We start from the raw sequence: 21,604 nt of genomic DNA on the forward strand, positions 1-21,604 counted from the left end.
TCCAACAGGTTTATTTGGTTGTCACCTGATGAAGAGGCAGTGCCTCGAAAGCTAGTGCTTCCAAATAAACCTGTCGGACTATAACCTGGTGTTGTGTGATTTTTAACCTCATCAGAGAAAGAAGACTGGTGATGGTTTAACCTTCGAGTCATCACACCTCAGGTGAGGGTAGAAATTGAACACAAACTGTTGGCCTAAGGCTGCATTGCAAACTAGCCATCCAGCCAACTCGCTAGCCTTCCCTCGAAATAATTTTAGTATAAAGTTTGAAAGTGTAGAATTGTTACGATGCAGAAATAAAACTCATTAAAGATTTAATTGAATAATGCTTGGGGAAATTTTAAAAATCTTGAATGGATTAACTCCAGTGACTGGAGTACAACTTTGTGGCAGAATCTAGAACTAGGGCTCAGAGTTTAAAAATAGGAGGGTGCCAATTTAAGACATGAGGAAAATAAATCCTTCAGACGATTGTAAGTCTTTGGAATTCCCTTTCTCAAAAGGCAATGGATGCAGGATCTTTTTTAAAACAGGTAGATAGATGGATATGCAGGAATGTAGAGTTGAGGTTGAAATCAGATCAGCTATGATATTGAATAGTGGAGCAGGCTGCTCTTCTTCCTTGATTGCCTCTAACTCTTACCTGCTTAGTTAGTGAGAAATTTATTAAGTCCCATTTATAAACTAACATTTTAAGGCTCTTTGTGAGACTGAAGTCTGAATTGGAGTCAACAGCAATTTTCCTACATATCCCGTAGAGAGAGGACTGTAGAATATTAAAGAACATAAAGAGCTTAATTTCAAGCCGCACCTCCCCCAGGTTTGTTTTGGTTAGAAGTGTCTGTAGGGGGCCATATGATTAATGCCTGGCTCTGCATCTACTTCATCCCACTCTGACTATTGCTTCCAAATGGTTTTCATTTCCCTCTCCAGTTCACTTTAGAAAGTTAGCTTGCATGTTTTTTTTTTCTCTCTTCATTGACACGGTTATTTTCAAGTTCGTATAATTCATGTTTGAAAAGGAACTGGTTAAAGAAACCAAGCATTGAGCAAGTGTCTGGGTCAAAGGTTGGAGTTGAGAGGGTAAAGTTCAAGAGAAGATGGCGTCGACCAAGCGGGTGCTGTACGTGGGTGAGTAAGGAAAGGCCACGGCCGCTCCTTATCTCCTTTTAGAGTGAAATAACATTCTCCATGGGGTATTTGTTAGTGTTTAATGGTCTGGTGGGCAAGTTCCAAAGCCCCGAACTATGAACAAAGCTCATCATTGCGAGCAAGATCGTCTGAATGTGACTTCTCGTTTATTTCTTTTACATATTACCATCTTCTAAACAAATTTTCAGTTTATAATTTATCATTTCTCAATCTGAGAATGCATTAATTTAACAATCATGTAGAATTGCGCAAAATAACAAACCGTTTTAATTAATGCGGTCCTTTTAAAATATTGATAAAGCCAAAATATAATTCGGCCAGAATTATACATAATTTGCTGTTATTATTACACTGGGAGAACACAGCAGCATCAGGAGGTGGAGAGGTTACACCAGAGACGTTGATTTCTCCACCTGATGCTGCCTGGCTTGTTGTGTTCATCCAGCTTCCCGCCTGTCCCTCCTGATGCTGCCTGGCTTGCTGTGTTCCCCCAGTCTCCTGCCTGTCCTTCCTGATGCTGCCTGGCTTGCTGTGTTCCCCCAGCTTCCTGCCTGTCCCTCCTGATGCTGCCTGGCTTGACGTGTTCTTACAGCCACCTGCCTGTCCCTCCTGATGCTGCCTGGCTTGGTGTGTTCTTTCAGCCTTCTGCTTGTGTACTCTGGATTACAACATCAGCAGTTTTTGTCCCCCCTCTAACCAAGTTACTATTATAATGCCTATTTAACAAATGATTGTCCAGCCAATGAGAATATTTTTAACCTGAGATAAATTCCTGCTATGGAGTTTACTCCTTGGATCAGTGGTTTCAAAACTCTTTTCCACTGTGACTATTTCAAGGTTTGAAATTTGTCACCATTCTTTGGTGAGACCTTTGAGAGTTGATGGGGAGGAGTTAAGTACCTGAAGTGTTGTCACTTGTTAGATCTGGAGCACAGTTGCTTGGGACACAGTAGAAATTAAAGCTTTGGAACTCACAACTCACGTGCAGACTAACCCCCTTTGGGAAGCCTGCCTTTACGTGGTGGTCTTTTGACAGATAAAATTACTATTTATACTGCACTGTCACATACTGACTTGATAAACTCATTGTAAAATCAAGTAACACGACCTGATTGTCATTTGGAGGCAGTTGGATGTTGTTTGATTTGTGAGTAGATTCCTTAGTTCTTAGTGTGATAAATGTCTGTAAAACACACTTGGAAATAAAATCTAAAATGGATTGTGTTTTTAAAAAAACTCTCAGATCTTTAAATGGTTATATCTCCAATAGCTCAGCCCATGTGTGTTAACACGTTTTGTTATAGAATGGTGGAATGCAGGTTTGTGCCTCAAGTTGAATATTTAATCTCGGCTGCATCATGTAAGAAGAAGTGTAATGGAGAAATAAGGCATTTCCATGAAGAGAGGAACAATTGGAAACTGATTTTCCTTAATGGTCATTCATCATTGCAGCTTAGATAGATGTTTCACAGTTAGCAAATGGAGCAGAAATGGGAAATATTTGAATATCAAAGGATTAAATAATAAATGTGCAGAATAGTTTAAGGGCAACAGATGTAAAGAGAATGTGACAAAGAACTTTACTTTTGTAGTGATTGATTTGCCACTAATTTACTGCCTAGGATGGTGGTCAAACTGAGATGATGAATGGTTTTGAAAGGAAGTTGATCAACTTGAAGGAAATGAACTTGCAGGGCTGCTAGGGAGTGTGGTTGAATGTTTTGCTCCAAGGAGAGCTGGCAAAAACTTGAAGGACAGGATAGCTGCCTTCTATGTCAAAAATGATTGTGGCTTTGGGACGTGTCTAGATGTAAGACATTCTACAACTGCATCTGGACAAGAGCTAATGAGGCTTCCGTTCGTGAGTGTTGCAATAGTACACAGCTTACTTTAAACTAAAGCCGTGGTGTACCCTAATACAGAAGAACCTCGATTATCTGAATATCAATTATCTGAATATCGGATTATCTGAAGGGGATCTCAAGGTCCCGATAGAAACATTACGTCAAAGAGCTGCTTCAACCCTGATCGTGTCTTTTGTTTAGGGTACAATGATTAAAAACGAACTTGGCTTACTGAGATGCTGCCGAGAATGGTCCTGGACAGTCCAGACACTGTCTCTAAATGACTGACCTCCTGTCCTCTCTCTGTCCCCACACACTTTCCCTGGAGTTCTACACGGGTGAACCCTAAACCCCCCTTTCCCAGATAATCTCTCCAACATTGTTCTGTACAGGGCAGAGGTGGAATCTGTCAAAAAGTTGTGTGCGCTATTTGGAGACTTACCCCACAAAGGCAGCAGCAGTCTTACTGTTGGTGTACAGTCTGCCCCCCACCCCCATAGGGTTGGAGAGCGCGGTGGGGTGGGAGCGGATGTGGTTGAGGGAACAGGGCTTGTGCGTGGTGTGCTGCTGCCTAGTCTCCTGAACAAGGAGTAGACTTCACAGAAAACTCCGAGCCCAAGCGGAAATCAATTAACCGAATAATCAGTTTTCCAAATGAAAATGTGCCCGCCTATCTCGTTCGGATAATCAAGGTTCCTCTGTATGTCTAATCTTACCTTGGTGTCCCCTGGCGTATTTTGTAGATGAAATATTTTCTTCCAAAAGGTTGGGCAGTGAATTGCACTTAGTCTGTTCAAACCTGATCTCTAAAATTGCTGCAAATTCGAAGTAAGATTTATTTATAAAATGGTACTACAATAAACCTTCTTTATATTTCAATATGAAGGGAACTCCATATGCAGCTTATTTGTTAAACAGTTGCTAAGCTCTTTGATAGACAAGTAGTAGTGCTTTGGAAGATGTGCAACTGTTCAGAGTGTGCTATGTGCCATACATCCTTTCCAATTGCATTGCATGTTGTTCAGTTTTGTTTTTTCAAAATGAATCACTTCATGTAGAGGAATTGAATGTAACAGGCACCATATTGTTTTAAAGCTTAACAGAATTCAGTTCTTTGTCAATTACAATGAAACTGAAATTTTAAAAAAGCAAAATTATCCTTTGACCACATTGTTTTAAGAATATAGCATTTAAAGTTCTCGTTAACTGAATGTTGAGCACTCAAAATCATTTGAAAGCACCATCATAAGACATATTTGTATTATTGTTACAATATGCGAGAAGGTATCGGGCAATCACTCACTTCTGTACCAGTGGAGAGTTTGATACTGTTTCTTGTGTCAGGCAAGATTGTTGAAAATAGACAATTGTGTGTTTCCAAGAAACACAGGAAATAACTGGGCATCTCCATTTTTTTGGATGCTGTATGCTGCAATTAGGTAAGATTTTCTTAATACTGGATAACATATTCACACACAATATATAGTTTCACTTTATTAATCTTGCTCTACTCAAGATCAAGTACTTTCTGTTCTAAAATTGATAAAATATTGGGAAATAAAGCTGAATTCTATAAAAAGGAATTTCTGTGGTAAGAGTGATTGAGAGAAATCACAGGCAGTCAGAGAAGCATTGACAAGGTGAGTTTGGATAGAGATTAAAGTTACTGAGAATGAAGAATCACTTGATGCAAATAAATGAGATGCAAAGACCGAGGGTAAAAGGGAAATGAATTTGATAGAGTGAGTGTGGGTCCTATTATATTCTGTGGTCAAAGTAATCTTAGTTCAAGGAAAACACCTACAAAATCAGAAGATGTTTGTCGTCAATTGAATGCTGCCAGACTTAGTGATTGAAGTGAATACGTTTTCCATTGCTTGAATTGTTTAATTCTATCGTGCGATCTGATGTTGTTGCCAAGGCCAGCGTTTGTTACCCATCCCTAATTGCCATTCTGAATATTGTGATGAGCTACCGTCTTGAGTTGTTGCTGCCCATGGGTGTAAGTACACCCACAGTATCTGGGAGAAAGTGAGGATTGCAGATGCTGAAGATCAGATGAAGGGCTCTTGCCCGAAACATCAATTCTCCTGCTCCTTGGATACTGCCTGACCTGCTGTGCTTTTCCAGTGCCCCACTCTCCACCCACAGGATCTGTTAAGAAGGGAGTTCCAAATTTTTGACTCTTAGTCAAAGTGTTGATGTTCTCCCAGAAAATCCTGTTATATTTAATGTATGTTTTGTGTTATCATCTGTAGGAGGTCTTGCTGAAGAGGTAGATGAGAAAGTGCTTCATGCAGCTTTCATTCCATTTGGAGATATCATGGACATTCAAATTCCACTGGATTATGAAACCGGTAATTACTTCAATTCATATTCCTCCAACTGATTGAACAGAATACATGCAAACTGAGCAAATACTGAGTTTTTTACGAAATAAAAATCTCTTTCCCAAAATTCTTATACTGAAAATTGTCTGTAAATATGTTTTATTAAAAAGGAAAGGTTTAAATTTAACATTTGCTAAGAGCTGGTAACAAACCAGTTAGTGTGACATTCCGAATACAATGAGAGCTACTTCCGTGTGATTACTATTGAGGTTTAATGCTTTTGTGTGAGTAACACCACAGTGGTGATTATGAAATAGCTAAAAATCTAAATTCTTTATTGTATCTTTTAAACAGAGAAACACAGAGGTTTTGCATTCATTGAATTTGAAAATGCTGAGGTGAGATGATTGTTTTTTTTCCAAAGCTGAGAAGAAAACCAACCTTTTTGTTCACAGTGGGAGTGTAATGAAATACGACTTGGGCATTAGAAAGAGTGTGTAAAGGGCTGGGGCCAGGAGGATACACCAGGGCTCAATAACTGGCTGTAGAGGGTCTGTTGTGTTCAGGTTGGAAGGCAGGGACCACCAGGTTCTGTCATTTTTGTCTCTGCCCCTGGGTACAGGGCCCCAATTAAATAATGCTTTATTTAGAGGTGATTGAATGAAAATATTAAGATATATCCTGTTGTTGAAAGATCTGTCAGCTGACAAATACTGATTTGCTCTTTGACGAAGTGACACCATTCATTAGCCTGTCTTAATCTATAGTCACTGTTCATGTAAAATGTGTAGAAAGGCCAGCATGGTATTCAGTTATTCTCATTCTTTTTACCAATCATTTTGTTGAATACTTTGAACTATTTATATGAAATGTTATGGAATCTTGAATAACAATGGGCCAACAATATGTTTTTAGTTTCACATTCTGAGGAGCAGAGTCATTAGTCAGGACCTCTGCTGGTAATTGTTGTTCAGGGACAACACTTGGAAGGTGTGGATTTTGAATGAGGCACACACCTCACAAATGAACACACATTGTCTCTCTCCACACGAAGCGAAAAGCTTTTTTTTTAATATATAAAAGCTGTATGCAGTACTATGGAGATTTGTTTTAGTGGTGGTATCTAAGATATCTATTGTATCCCCAGTATGATTCTCAGATATTTCCTTTAGATGTATGAAGGTGTCTGGATGATAATGGAGTAAAATGTATTCTGCTGCTTATTGACAATTTATAGCCTTTTTAATTTTTTTCTTTCAGGATGCTGCAGCTGCCATTGATAACATGGTAAGTGGCAAATGATTGAGAACAAATAGGCAACCTGACAGCTGTGAACCTTTTTATAATAAAAACTGGCAGACTTCTATAACAAATAAATAGAGTTGCTTTCTTGAAAACACATTTAAATGTCATAAATACAAAATAGTCTGGATTGTCATTGCCAAGAACCATTGTATAAAACCATTGTGTGTTCTACGAAGAGTAGTGACTGATCTCTTTTTTTTTCCCCATTTATAAGAATGAATCTGAACTTTTTGGAAGGACAATCCGAGTAAATCTGGCAAAACCCATGCGGATTAAAGAGGGATCCTCAAGAGCAGGTGAGAAATAAAAGGAGCTTCTGTAAATGATCAGCTTGGGTTTTGGGACATCGGCTCAGGGAGGCTTAAGTTGTTTGCAGCTCAGCTAGATCAGGAAGCTCCCAGGACCTATCTTCGGCCTTAATGTGGAGAATAGGTGAGGAACAGACTACGTAGAACTGACGTCCTAACAGCTGAATAGAAATCAATAATGTGAAGGACGTGTGCAAATAATGGTCACTTGAGTCGTGTGCTGACTGAGTAAATGCTTGGCAGCGTTTAAGGAATTGCGTGAAGAATTACTTCCTTTAGGAGGGAAGGGCAAGTTTGATCAGGAGCATAAAGACAAAACTGATGTAATTTAACAAAGGAGAATTGGGCATTTTCTCCTTACTGTTTACTTGAACTGATTGTGAATAAAAATGGATCTGAATTAAAGCTAAAGATTTTAATAGATGTTGAATATTTTGGGAAGTAAACTGTTGCTGATTTACAGGCTCCTATTCTTTACAGGGTACCACAGAATAAAGGCAATTAACTTCTCACATCATGTTGATACATTGAGTGATTATTCCTTTAATCAGTGTTTGTGTTACCAAGGACTAAGTTTGCAGAGACAAGTCCATTCCTATATTGCAATTACTTCTGCTCAGAGGATATGGACATGAATCCCACCACAGCAGCTGGTAGGGTTTTAAATTGGGTTCATAAATTTGGAGTGGAAAGCTAGAATCCACAACAGCTATCATTGATTTTTGTAAAAATTTATCTGGTTCACTAATGTCCTTTAGGAAAGCAAATCTACTGTCCTTACCCAGTCTGGCCTACGTATGACCCCAGACCCACAGCAATGGATTGAATTTTAATTGCCCTTTGAAATGCCTTTACAGGCCATGCAATTTGAGGGCATTTAGGGAAGGCCAACAAATTTTTGCCTTGGTGAACGATGCACACATCTCATGAAAGAATAAAGACTCTTTTGCGTCTTTAGCTGAATTCATTCCTGAAAAATCATTGGCTAGTTACAGAGGCAAACCTGCACAAGATTGCCTTTGCCACTGTACTGAGGTAAAAGATCAAGTTGTTATAGTCCCAGAGGGCCATAGGGTTACTCCCTTATTAGAGAGAGACTGTTGATGATGGTTTAACCTGAGAGCTGCTGTATCGCAAGTGAGGAGAGAGAGGTCTACAAGGTAGGATCTTCCTGGTATCGGTGTGGGAACTGAACCCACGCTGTTGGTGACGAACCAGCCATCTGAGCTAACCAACACCAACCAGTGTGCTATAGAACCATTGTGCTGGGAATTAATGTTTCATAATGGTTTACAAGCAAAAACAGCCAGCATTTACATAGAACCCTTTATGTAGGAAAACAAAGTACTTCAAGGTGATAAATAAAAGTGTGTGTCAGGGAAGGAGAGTCATGTTTGCCAATAGTGGGCTGAAAGGAGAGGGCACAAAAGGTTAAAAAAAACAAAAGGTTCAGGCATTTAAAAATGATGATGGCAGTTTTAAATCTGAGATATTTGGGAGATAGGGAGTCAGGTCAGAGAGAAAAGCAATTGACAAGGAAATGGGACTTAATGGTGTATTGGGTAAAGAATCAGAGATTTGGATAAGCTATAAATTGTTGAAGATGGTGTTAGAAGGCCAGTTAACAAATCACTGGAAAGGTTGACAGAAAGTGAAAGAAACACAGTATAAGTAAAAACAAAGTATTGCAGATGCTGGAAAGCTGAATTTTTTTTAAAAAGTGAGTTGGAGATTCTCAGCAGGTCTAGCAGCATCTGTGGAGAAAGAAAAATTAAGTTAATGCTTCAAAATTGACATGACTTTGGTTATGATATAATTTGATACAGTTTTCAAACTGAAATTCTGAAGAAGAGTCATATTAGATTTGAAACATTAACTTTGCTTTTTTCTCCACAGATGTTCAAGACCTGCTGAGTTTCTGCAGCATTTCCTGTTTCTATTCACGAAAGGGGTGCAGATGAAAATTGGTGGTGTGGCAAATAGTCTGTGGTGGAGGTAAAGACAGGCAGTTTTATGGAGATGGAAGGAGGCAGCCTTTGAGGGTATCAGATTGAAAGAACAGCCCAGTGAACTAGACATTAAGGTCACTGTCCACTTCAGCAGAGATGGCATGGGTTGTGCAAAATGGATGTCAGGCATACTATCTAAAGTGGAGACAGTGGCAATCATTATATGGGATTATCATGAAAGCTGACTGTTTGCCCATTGAAATTTGGATGGGAACTGAGGATCTATAGGGGGTGGTGTGATTAATGGAGGGAAGCCATTGCTAGAGATACTGTGGCTATGATTGAAAATGTCAGAGTGGGACCGAGCAAGAGCAGTCCCACTCAGTTAGAAAATGGAAGAGCTACGTCTTGAGAAGAATGCTGGGGCTGAATGTGCCCTGATGAAGGGCTTATACCCGAAACGTCGATTCTCCTGCTCCTTGGATGCTGCCTGACCTGCTGCGCTTTTCCAGCAACACATTGTTCAGCTCTGAATGTGTCATGGGCTGCACAGAGATCTGGAATAGATGATGCATTGCAGCCACTGAAAACATTGTTAGGGTCATCTTGATGTTGTGGGTAGTCCTATAAACTGGTGGGAGAATCAAGCATGGTGTTGTGAATGAGATGGGGATAAATTTCCACGTTGATAGTTCAGAATTCTTTCCAAAGAAAGGAAAGACAAAGGTGGCCTGTTTGTTTGTAAAAGTAGAGGCCCTGTCTGTATTTTATTCTTGGCTGATAGCAGAAGTTTTGCTGGTGAGCAGCCTGCTTCAGTGCTATCAACGGGTGCAGCTGGTGTTGTGGATAAATGAGAACAAACATGTAAAATGCAATTCCCTGTTGACATTGTGAAAAGGAGATTTATTTCCGTGCACTTTAAAACAGAATATTGTGACTGACCAAGTAATTTTAATATGTAATGTTCAAATGTTCCTTTGAGAGAAACATAAATAGTGTCCCTCTCTTTCTAGTGTGGTCAGATGACGACTGGTTGAAAAAGTTTGCTGGTAAAACTCTAGAAGAGAATGAAAATGAAGAGCAGGGAGGAAATGATGGAAATACACAAACACAGGAGGTAAGATTTTGTCACCATGTGCCCTTGGAGAATTCCTTGTTTTGAGGTTCCATATGAATCTAACCTGTTGTTGAGAAATTGAGCAGAATTCTATTGAGCTGTAGAGCTTATTCTGATGCCTGAATGTCAGAGTTTAATATGTAGTGAATTACTAGGGAAGAAAACAAAAGGGATCTGGTGGTCATGGACGGTTTGGACCGAAGGGTCTGTTTCCATGATGTACGTCTCTATGACTGAACATAGGTTCAGATGCCAATCAGTTCTGGGCAGTCGTAGATTCACAGTATCGAACCGCACATGTTTGGTTATCTTGGATAGAGATGTGTAGGAGATTAAAATGCTAACGCGATGGAGGATTGTTTTGAAGGTTAGAGTTGGGAACAGCTGTGAGAGAAAATAGAGGAAGCTTGGTCTGATGTCTGCCCGTGCATGGTGTTCATCCCTTATGCCTGAAGTTAAAAGTGCATACTTTCTCCACAGTAGTTGTTCACTTTGACAGGAAAATATTTGTAAAAGCTGTTAAGAGTATTAAACTGATCAATGGTTTGGAATGCTGAGGAAAGTTTTGATTAGTTAAAGGTTTATAAAATATCTATTATGATAAGCTGGAATCAGAGGAAAAGTACATTTTTAAAAACCCTTTTTCATGGATGTGGGCATTGTGCTGGTTTTGTTACCAATCTCTAATTGGTCCTTGAGAAAAAGTTGTTGAGCTGTTTGTTGTGCCACTGCAGTCCATCAGATGCAGATACAAACACGGTGCTATTAGAGAGAGAGTCCACTGCAGTCCATCAGATGCAGATACATCAGATGCAGATACAAACACGGTGCTATTAGAGAGAGAGTCCAGGATTTTATTCCATCAACAGTGAAGAAACAGTGATAAAGTTCCAAGTCAGGGTGGTGTGTGGCATGGAGGAGAATTTGCAGGTGATAGTGTTCCCAGTATTTCTGCTGTCCTTTTGCTTTTGATTGGTCAAGGTCACAGGTTTGGAAAATGCTAATGAAGGAGGCTTGGCAAGTTACTGCAGTGTGTCATGTAAACACTTCTTTTCTTTTGGATTTTAGAAAAGTTTCCTTTTACTCATAAGGATGTTGTTAAACTAGAAAGAGTGTAGGAAGGATTTACAAAGGGTTTGGGTTATAAGGAGAGGCTGGATAGGCTGGGACATTTATTTCCTGGTGTGTCAGAGGCTGAGGAGTGACTTTATAGAAGTTTGCAAAATTATGAGAGATGTGGATGAGGTGAGTAGCCAGAATCTTTTCCCCCAGATAGGGGAGCCCAAAACTAGAGGGCATATATTTAAAAAGGACCTGAGATGCAACTTTTTCCACACAGAGGGTGCATATATGGAATGAGACGCCAGAAGAAGTGGTAGATGCAGGTACAGCTACGACATTTAAAAGACATTTGGATAGATACATGAACAGGAAAGGTTTAGAGCAATGTGTACCAAACACAGGCAAATGGGATGGTTAAGTTTGGGATACCAGGTCAGCATGAACAAGTTGGGCTAATGGGTCTGTTTCAGTGCTGTATGATTCTATGACTCTATTAAAAGAGATTTATTTCTTTTTAGGGTGAACCACCAGCCAAAAAAACAAGAACCAATCCTCAAGTTTACATGGATGTTAAAATTGGCAACAAACCTGTTGGCAGGTTACGCTTTTTATTACGAGCTGATATCGTTCCAATGACTGCAGGTAAAGATTAACTTTGTATACACAGCTGTGACCTTTCTAGCATCGAGACCAAAGACACAGAACTTGTATTAATGACTAGTATTTTGCCCCTTTATTTACACTGTCTTCTTTATAAAGTGTCTCTCTGCATCTTCCATCTGAGTATACCATTTGTTGCTTACTTTGGGTAGGCATACTGAGGTGCATCAGTTATTTGTGGTAACTCATTTGTGCACTTATTTTCCTACTTGCTGACTCGTCCCTTCTGAATTTTTGAGTCTGGAGATTTACAACTTCACTAGAAAAACAATCCTAAATCAAAACACAAAGAGATGTGAGTCTGCGTGGCTGGAGATGTAGTAAACATAGACTTCAACTGAAAATGTGGTTTATTGTGGTGAGCACCAAGCTGGCCTGCAGAGATGGAAGGCTTGGACATTCCTGAACAAGGACAGAAATTTCACTCTCTTCCAAACATTCTTCACTTTCCCTATGACTTGATCAGAAAGATCATGTTTTAAAAACCAATTGAACGACTTTAATAATAAGGTACTATTTCACCCGGAGGCCCTCTGAAGATGTTACCTAGTAGGGTGACGAAACATCTGGAAGTAAACCTTCCAGTTCAGTGAGCAAACCTACATCCAAAAAATTTAGATAGGGAAAAGGGGCAAGGCCGCATTTATAGCCCATTCATGATTACTCTTGAATACACAGTGAGTCGCCACCTTGAATCCAAATGAGTAGCTTGCTAAACCACTTCAGAAAGTAGGCACATTGCAATAGATCTGGAATTACCTGTAGGCCAGGTAAGGACAGCAGATTTCCTGCCCGAAAGGATATTGTGAAACAGCTGTGTTTTAAAGGACAACCCAGTAAGTTTGTAGTCACCATAATGCAGCTAGCTTTTCATTTGAAATTTATTTAAATTCCTCAGTTGCTATGTTTATGTCTCTGGATCTTTAGTCCAGGCCTCTAGATTTACTAATGATATTACCTTGCCCCTGTATTTCCAACATTTTCTGTTTTTTATTTAAGAGTGACAAAGGTCTGGATGTGAATTAAAATGCTACGACTCTCACCATAAAGCCACACGTGAATCAGTGGGGTTTCCTTAATAACTGAAGCAGTCATAGTCAACTCAAAACTCTGGTTCCCTCTCCACAAATGCTGCAAGGATTGCTGAATGCATATGTTTTCATTTCAGATCTCTGGTGTTTTGCTTTTATTTCTTCATTAGCTGATAGAGTTTGCTAAGATTCTGCAAATTGTTTTTTTTTTGTGTGTGGATATTGAAAACATTTCTTTTAGAGAACTTCCGTTGTCTCTGTACACATGAGAAAGGATTTGGCTTCAAAGGCAGTAGTTTCCATCGCATCATCCCACAGTTCATGTGTCAGGGTGGTGACTTCACCAACCATAATGGAACCGGAGGGAAATCCATCTACGGCAGAAAGTTTGATGATGAAAACTTTATCCTAAAACACTCAGCACCAGGTAGAGTATTTCCAAATTTTTGATATACATTGATATATAAACTTGGTGTATAAATGCAGCTTCCCATCATTCAGCTATCCACTGTTATAATATTGAAGTGTGTGGTGCTGATCTTGACTGGGCCAGTGTTCCCATGCAACAACTGAAGGTTTTGGTGTAAGCTGAGCACAAATGAGGGTCTTCAAATTTTGCTTGAAAAACTTTAAAGAACCTGCTTATTAAAAGAATAGACTGCATCTACAATAAGACAGAAAAGATTGGTCTTTCCCCCAGCCACAAAGTCCTCTGTCATGCCATCAGTTGGTTTACTTGCAAAATGAGAGCCTGCGTTTTTGCAATTTAATAATAAAGGAAATGTTTTATATATTTATAGATAAAGGTTAAGTTTGCTATACATTTTTAAGTTTTTGTCCTATAAAAATAATCCTTGTGTGTATAAACAGCTGGAGTAAATAGGTAAAATAGCTGAGAATTTTATTGCAGTAGTTTCTCAGTTGCTATTTTCTTCAGTTTTCTTTCCTTTCATTGAACTGCAGCAGTCTTTTACTGATGCTGGAAGTCCTTCAATGCTGTTTCCACATGCCTTCTATTCTTGGTAATCCTAGGTGGTCACCATTAGCAGGCTGTTTCATTGTGGGGGGTATCATGTTTCCCAGGGTCTTTTCAAATTTGATCAGGAGCAGGAACCTTGTTTTACCTCTTCCAAAGCCAAGTAGGTCACTGAAGGCATAGGTAGTACTGTCACCACTGCCCCCGCTGAGATCAGCGAACTCCAACACAGCCCAGAAATTGAACCAATGAACTTTTTGACAATTTGGCTGACATTTACCAGTTGAAATGTTGGAGGAACTAAAAATTTAGTGTTTTTCGTTTATTTTTAAAGTTCTTTCCATGTAGTTTGTTTCACTTCAGTTTGTAAAGTGATTGTTTTCTTCAATTCTTGATATATTCTTAGAACCTGGAATGTAATAATTCCAGCTGCTGATATCTTCCGACTGAAACTTTACAAACTAAGGAGCTAATCATAAAAAGAGCATGGGTGGAGCTTTGCTCACTGAGCTGAAAGGTTTGTTTTTAGATGTTTTGTCACTATACCAAGTAAGATCTTCAATGAGCCTCTGAATGAAACACTGGGAGTGTAGCCCGCTTTCTATTTATATGTTTGAGTCCCCTGAGAAAAAGAACAGGAAATGACATCACCATAAGAAACAATGTCACCACAGGGAAATTACATCATTTCCTACAGTGATGTCATTTGCTGTTCTTTTTCTCCAGGAACCCAAGAAACTAAACATATAAATAGAAAGCAGGCTACACCACAAGTGCTTCATTCGGAGACTCACTGAAAGTGTTACCCAGTACAGTGACGAAACATCTGAAAACAAACCTTCAAGCTCAGCGAACAAACCTACATCCAGAACCTCCACTTGAGCTACAAATCTTCTCCAAACTCGCTAATAAAAAGAGCATATTTTGACATGGGAAATTATGCATTGAATTTTGGACTCATTAATATTGAACAGTCATTGATTTTTTTTGTTTTGCTTAGGTTTACTATCGATGGCAAACTCTGGAACAAACACAAATGGATCTCAGTTTTTCATTACCCTTGACAAAACAGACTGGTTGGATGGAAAACATGTGGTATTTGGGGAAGTGGTGGAGGGAATGGATGTAGTCAAACAGATCGAAGTGAGTATAAAACTTGTGACTCTAAGAAGTTATTTAATTTTTCTGCTTTTCCTATGATTGCTTACCCCACCATCCTACACTGTAAGGAATGTTAATGGTGGTCTCCTCCAAATACAAATTTACTTGGGTGATTTAGTTAGCATATCCAGGTGGAGTATATGTATCAGTGATCTTTAATACTTTTGCGTATTGGAACTTGGGCTGAAAACTGATGGGTGTTGGTTGTCAACAGAATTCCAAATCAGTGACCAAATAAATGCAAAATGATAGTCTTTCATTTGCGAAGGAAAATTCCTAAGGCCTTCTTTTCTTTATATAAAGAAACACCTAACTATTAATGTACTTTTCTTTGATCTGCTGCATTCTTCATGGTGAGTCAGGATGACTTATTTTTAAAATTATAAATGTTATACTGTGTAACAGTATAACATTGTAGTATTGAATCATGGTTACAGAAATATTTATATTTAAAATAAAACATTATAATATTTTTCATTTTGAAGTACTTCTAGAATCATAGAATTATACATTTCAGAAACAGACCCTTTAGTCCAACTTGTCCAGACATCTAAAACCAATCTAGACTCATTTGCCAGCATTTGGTCCATATCCCTTGAAACTCCTCCTATTATGTACTCATCCGGATGCCTTTTAAATGTTGTAATTGAACCAGCATCCACCACTTCCTCTGGCAGCTCATTCCATACATGTACCACCCTCTGTGTGAAAATGTTGCCCCTCAGGTCCCTTTTAAATCTTGCCCCCCTCACCTTAAACCAATGCCCTCTCAACTTGGATTCCCCTACCCTGGGGAAAAAAAACCTGGCTATCCACCCTACCCATGCCCCTCATGATTTTATAATCCTCTCTAAAATCACCCTTCAGCCTCCAAAGCTCCAGAAAAAAACAGCCCCAATCTATTCAGCCTCTCCCTATAGCTCAAACTGGCAACATCCTTGTAGATCTTTTCTGAACCTGATATTAATATGTAGTTTAATATGTTGGGTATTTTCTAAAATCCTTTTTGAAGTCATTACGTGGTGCAACAGACAGGGCAAACAAGTGTAGAAGTTGAGGAGTAAAAAATGAGGTCTGCAGATGCTGGAGATCACAGCTGAAAATGTGTTGCTGGTCAAAGCACAGCAGGCCAGGCAGCATCTCAGGAATAGGGAATTCGACGTTTCGATTCCTGATGAAGGGCTTATGCTCGAAACGTCGAATTCCCTATTCCTGAGATGCTGCCTGGCCTGCTGTGCTTTGACTAGAAGTTGAGGAAGAAAAGGGTGGCACTTAGAAGCAGCACTGGGTCAGCAAAGGTACATTGGTTACCTCACCCATGTCCACTCACCCATGTCCACTCCTAACAGTGTGGACATTGTAAAGATACAGCAGGCATCAAGAGGAGGGAAGGATAGTGAACTTTGTTGTGATATGTTAAAGGATGTGACGCAGGACCTAGCTGAAGGATGCAAGTTTGGAAATTAAACAGAAGCTAAACACATTGTCTGAAAATGGGAAATCCTTTGTGTGTGCCGCATTTATTATTTCTTGAAATGTAAATACTGCTGGCAGCAGACTTCCTTCCCTAACATACATTCTTGAATCCAAATGTTTTTGAAAAGGTGATCATATCATGGTATACCTGTTGTTCGCTTTCAATTCTCGATGTATTATTAATTGAACTTAAGTTCCACCAGCTACCATCATGGGATTTGAACTCATGTTAACAGACATTTAGTCTGGATTACTAATCCAGTGGCATTCCTACACCATTGTCTTCTTCTATGTTAGAGCTACTCTGGAATGTGAGGTTATAGGTTCACACCAACAGTCAAAATAGGTTGAGTTTCTAATACAATTTAGGTGCGTTGAAAACCAAAACAGTCAATTTTTCTTTTAGAAAATAATGCAACAATTGTTTGGTCCTTTAAGAAAATTATATTTTATTTTGTTTAGTTATTTCAGTGATTATGGTTAGCATTCTTTGTTTTAGAGAGTAGTAAATGCCTTTAATTTTTCAGTTTCTGGCTTACAAATGATCAAGACCAAAACAAATCATCAAAAATTGCATTTTTAGTCTCTGTTTAGTTGAGGTTAATCTTTCTCTAACTATACATAACCATTTTTTAAATATTTCAGGCTCAAGGCTCTAAAGATGGAAAACCAAAGCAGAAAGTGATCATCTCAGACTGTGGAGAATATGTGTGATTCCCGTCCCTACAAAGCACGGCTTCAGGAGATTCCAATCTTTTTATTATATTCAGTGTTATCTGTCAAGATTTGTAACTGATGTGAACACTTGTAAATACCTTGTAAACAACGTAAAGTAAAATATTTGTTTTCTAAAATGAAAGTTAGCCACTTTTTCTCTTAGATTAATACACTTGTAATTAAAATTAGGTTATATAAGTTTGCTGTGTAAAAGCTACTAAAACATCTAGACCAATTTTCATAATAATTCGGCATAATATTTCAGAAAGGCAGTCTAGTGAATATACATGGAAACACAGGCAATGTGCATCACAGAAGGATGTACTTAAGAACTTTGGCTCTTGCATTCAAATTCAGAATATTCTCAATTAAGTTTCTAGAGATCCCAGTAACATGGTTCTGTAATCTATGATACTCCATCAGATTCAAATATTCTAAAGACATTTCTGCTTCTATTTGTTTTAAAGGAATGTCACAATTGATTCTGAATTCTGCAGTCTGCAAATCATGTGGTCAGTCGAAATAACATGCTCTGCAATCTAACCCAAAATGTAATTTAACCGCATTTTTGATTTGAGGGAGTTTTATAAGAAGTTAGGAAGAACAACTTTACAGAGATAACAGAAATGATTTTATGTCTATTCAAAAACAATGAAAACCAACAAGCCCATTTGAGTATGTTTATTGCTTTATTGGGGTAAATAAAATTTGAACTAACCAAAAAATTCAATTAATGAAAATATACAAAAACTATAAATTGGGTTCTATAACAGTCTACTGTCAAAAGGCACTAATCCAGACCATTAACTACAAATTATATACATATGGAAGCATATGTATGGACATGGAACAAAGGACAGTATACACAAGCACAGAACACAAATAAACCAAATTCTTACAATTCTCATTTCCTTTTATTTCCAGTCTTTTTCTGGGACAGAGTATATGAAAGGGCTTTTTCCCCCCCCACTAATGTGTTATCATACATTGCATGATAAACCAGATCCCCATCCCCATAATGTAGTGTCTGAGATGCTTGGTTTACAATGCTGTGGTTCTGAGCACAAGTCCTAGATCTGGTATGTATGTCCAACATTTTCTGTTTATACTCCAGTGTTTGGTTTGATGCTCAAATTTACCAACCAAGCTCCTGATGAACTCCATCAGTTCTTGCCTCAATCACTGGATTCGCTATTATGCAGTCAGGTTTTGCAGAAAAAAACTGATACAGGCCATCATTCTTCACCCATTCATGTCCCCACCCCAAACCCCCAAAAGGTCCTTGTCCTTACAAAGTGCACCTGTTGGCTTGAACACAGTGACATATAGGCATCAGTTACTGAACCCAGGGCTGGTTCACCTACACTTTTTCAATTAAAGGAGGTGAAAGGCCTTGTGGAGGGAAAGTATAATTTAAAAAGATATTGATAAATTGATAATGGCTAATATAAATTCCACAACATTATAGACACATCAATAGTTGATAGTTCAGTAGATCAATTTTCTCTTGCATATTTTGTACATATTGAGATACAGTTAACCTCTGGAGATAGACACTAAACCAGTGTCCTTAAGTGGAAAATAACCCAAACATGAACTATAATGGCAGTAGATTTGTCAACAAATTAGTGAATACACATTCATAGTTGCCTTGCTGAATTTTAGTACAAGCTTAACTGAAAACTGTTTTCAAGCATATGTTGCTACAATAGTTTAACAGACACTGTTCAATCTATAATTAGACTTTTTGTACAATCTGAGTTTGTTAAACAGATAGATGTTCTGTATATCCTTGGAACTAAATAAAAGTACATGTTAGAAGTTACTTAAATACAGTGCATAAAAAAAAGTAAGAGTAATTTTAATAACAGTAACAATTTTACAGTGTATAGTATTTCAATAATTACTTTAAAAAAAATCACAGCAAAATTACATAAATGCTTGTAATTTGTACAGGAAAAAAAAACAGATGCTCCCCTTACACACCATATTCAAAACTACATTTCTTTTTATTCTGATAGCTGCAAATGGAAGCTGGTCTAATCCAGTCAATGAAGAGGTCAAAATGGGCACTGCTGATACCATTGTTCTGTGGGCAGTGTAATTGTGCACCTGATATAATTTTCTGAAGTATGCAACTGATCTGCTACTTTCATACGCTAAAACATACTAGAGTACAAAAAGTAATTTATTTTAAAAAGTGCTTTTAAAAAATATTTACAATAATTGGATGCAACTGGATGATGTTTGAAGACCTTACAAGTATGACATTTACACTGGCTAGACTCTGTTACCCTTTAGATCTCAAAATAGGGATTGGAAAGATGAGGATAGCATTAATATTTTATGTACATATATATCTTGCAAAACTATAGACTTAAAACCTGTCTTTGTTATACACATAACTCAACAGTCTTTCACAGAAATTACTAGCTGGGAGAAGCCCATGTTTGTCTTTTAAATAACCAGACAATTAAATAGGATACAAATTTAAGTGCAATACACTGCCCACAGTATAGTGGGTATCCTTTAAATCTGGCAGAATGAATAGTGTAATACTGTACCTTTGTTTTAATCAATAGTGCAATTTTTTTTTAAGTTCAAGGTTCACGACTCCAGGTCAGATTGCTCATTTTTTTTTGAATGTCAATTCTCCAGGTTGATCTAACAATTCGCCAAATTTCCACGTAGGTGCTACTGTAATCTCTTACACTGTCATCCATCTCAATTAGATGGGGCATACAAATGATGGTTATGTGTACAAACCTCGCCTAAAATAAATGAAACCACAGGAAGTCATACAATTAGGCATGCCACAGTATCATGACTTTGTTTAAAAATTATTTGAAGATAGCATCTAATAAAAGTTTTTGAGATTAACACAGGCAGTTTTCCAAAAAGAAAATCTATATTATTTGTGTAAGTTTTACTCTGAGGTGCATAGAATTTATAGTAAACTTGTAGAAACACAATGGCCACAATTTCTAATCCAAAAATTGAATGTTTTGTGAAAATAAACCAGCAAATCTGTGACCATATTAAATTTAGATTAATTATCCAAGACATTGTATCAAATTTTATAGGTTGCAGATAGAATTTGTAAAAAGAATTCTGGAGGATTATTTAAATTGTGAACATCAATAAGTTAAGCATTTAACAAATGTCAACTATAAAATCAGTGATACCAAAAGTCAAGAAATTAATAGCACAAATATCAATGTTAACTTCAATAATATTGCATGTTATTAAAAACTTTAAACTCAATTTTAGAATTCAACTTCTGAAAAATGCAAACTCCATTTTCTAAGTTTTTTGTGTTCTCTACACAGAAAAAAATGATCTGCATTTATATTGTATCTTTAGACATGTCTCAAAGTGCTTTATAGCCATGAGTGAAAGAGAATTGGGTAGCGAAGCTGGCCCAAAACTTCCTCCACTGCCACACTGAACTAGATGTTGGGAGTCAGGTATGGCCACTGACAAGATGCAGAATAAAGTAGCTGCTCCCCCTGTCGCCTTATTGCAAAAATGTATCTCAGACCATACTAGTTTAATTGTCACTACCTTCATGACTTAAGGAGAAAGTGCTCATTGTGTTAGAATTATAGGCCTACGTCCACTGAGAACCTGGTTAATAATATCCATTTTTACTTTACATAGGTCCCTTGCACTTTTTCCAATGGAGAATCGATTTGACTTCACATCCCAGAAGGGAAAGTGGATTGTGCTAATCTACTGCAGTCCCCTGCAGACAAATGCTTTGAAAGTAAAGGGTTGTAGGTAGTATTGCTTAGCCATCTAATGGCCAGGTCAGCAAATGTACATCTGCCTTTCTCATCAAATAAATGTTGATTAAATTACATCTCAAGTTAAAGCAGAAACCAGACTACAGTGTCATAGGAAAACATGAGATAGAGGGAGAGCTTGCCCATATAATCAAACCATCGCTTCCTCAAGGGCATTGAAGGAGAAACAACAATTAGTGGCAAACTCAGTGACACCCACGTCCTGTGAGTGAATAAAAAGATCTGTAAGCTAATCTTTTGTGTAGGAAGGACATCATTAGAATAATATTTATTTGCTGCTTGATTTCAATAGTAAGAAATTCTAGTTATACACAACCATAAATTCCATATCACCATCTTCCAGATAATCCTCAGCATTAACAAGATGTGACATTCGTTTTAAAATAAAACTGGAAGGAGGAGCCCCAGATAATTTGACTGGAGTGTATGCGTGCAGCACTTATCCAGCAGCAGCTTTTGAAAATATAGATCAGCTTTAATCTAACAGTGTCGACAGACTATTAGTAAATGATATTATTTTGATAAGATCTTGTCTTCTCTCGAAATGTGGGTTAACTATAGAGTTGCTTTAAATTAAGATTAGAGATGGGGTTTGTGAGAGGGAAAGTGTAGGCTTTCAAAGCAAAAGAACATTACAGCATTCCTGGGAAGTTATTTGAATGACGAAACCCAAAATGGGATAAGAAGGGTCAAAATGTACAAAGAAACAG

At 38.0% G+C, this 21,604-nt stretch overlaps 2 protein-coding genes across 5 annotated transcripts in view; one reads left to right on the forward strand and one right to left on the reverse strand.

Annotated features, from left to right (window-relative positions):
* Positions 1 to 1,087: 1,087 nt before the first annotated feature.
* ppie (peptidylprolyl isomerase E (cyclophilin E)) lies at positions 1,088 to 17,782 on the forward strand. The gene is made up of 10 exons (XM_060847583.1): positions 1,088 to 1,131; positions 5,255 to 5,353; positions 5,681 to 5,724; positions 6,587 to 6,613; positions 6,846 to 6,927; positions 9,902 to 10,005; positions 11,586 to 11,709; positions 13,000 to 13,185; positions 14,735 to 14,877; positions 17,017 to 17,782. Exons 1-10 carry the CDS (start codon positions 1,101 to 1,103, stop codon positions 17,083 to 17,085), a joined length of 909 nt encoding a protein of 302 aa, XP_060703566.1. The 5' UTR covers positions 1,088 to 1,100; the 3' UTR covers positions 17,086 to 17,782.
* Positions 17,783 to 18,980: 1,198 nt separating this feature from the next.
* The window catches only part of LOC132830102 (homeobox-containing protein 1-like), a 62,019-nt gene continuing 59,395 nt past the window's right edge, over positions 18,981 to 21,604 (reverse strand). For all 4 annotated transcript variants that reach the window (XM_060847579.1, XM_060847581.1, XM_060847580.1 and 1 more), the window contains one exon: positions 18,981 to 19,859. The gene's annotated coding sequence lies outside the window, so the exon portion shown is untranslated. The remainder of the gene's footprint in view (positions 19,860 to 21,604) is intronic.

The sequence above is a fragment of the Hemiscyllium ocellatum genome, chromosome 30 (genome assembly GCF_020745735.1).
Source record: "Hemiscyllium ocellatum isolate sHemOce1 chromosome 30, sHemOce1.pat.X.cur, whole genome shotgun sequence".
Lineage (NCBI taxonomy): Eukaryota > Metazoa > Chordata > Chondrichthyes > Orectolobiformes > Hemiscylliidae > Hemiscyllium > Hemiscyllium ocellatum.

Bases quoted from the DNA above. Each gene is read 5' to 3' on its own strand.
- ppie (XM_060847583.1), top strand. From the start codon at position 1,101: ATGGCGTCGACCAAGCGGGTGCTGTACGTGG. The intron at 11,710-12,999 runs GTAAAGATTAAC...CATTTCTTTTAG, and splicing joins TATCGTTCCAATGACTGCAG to AGAACTTCCGTTGTCTCTGT. The intron at 14,878-17,016 runs GTGAGTATAAAA...TAAATATTTCAG, and splicing joins ATGTAGTCAAACAGATCGAA to GCTCAAGGCTCTAAAGATGG.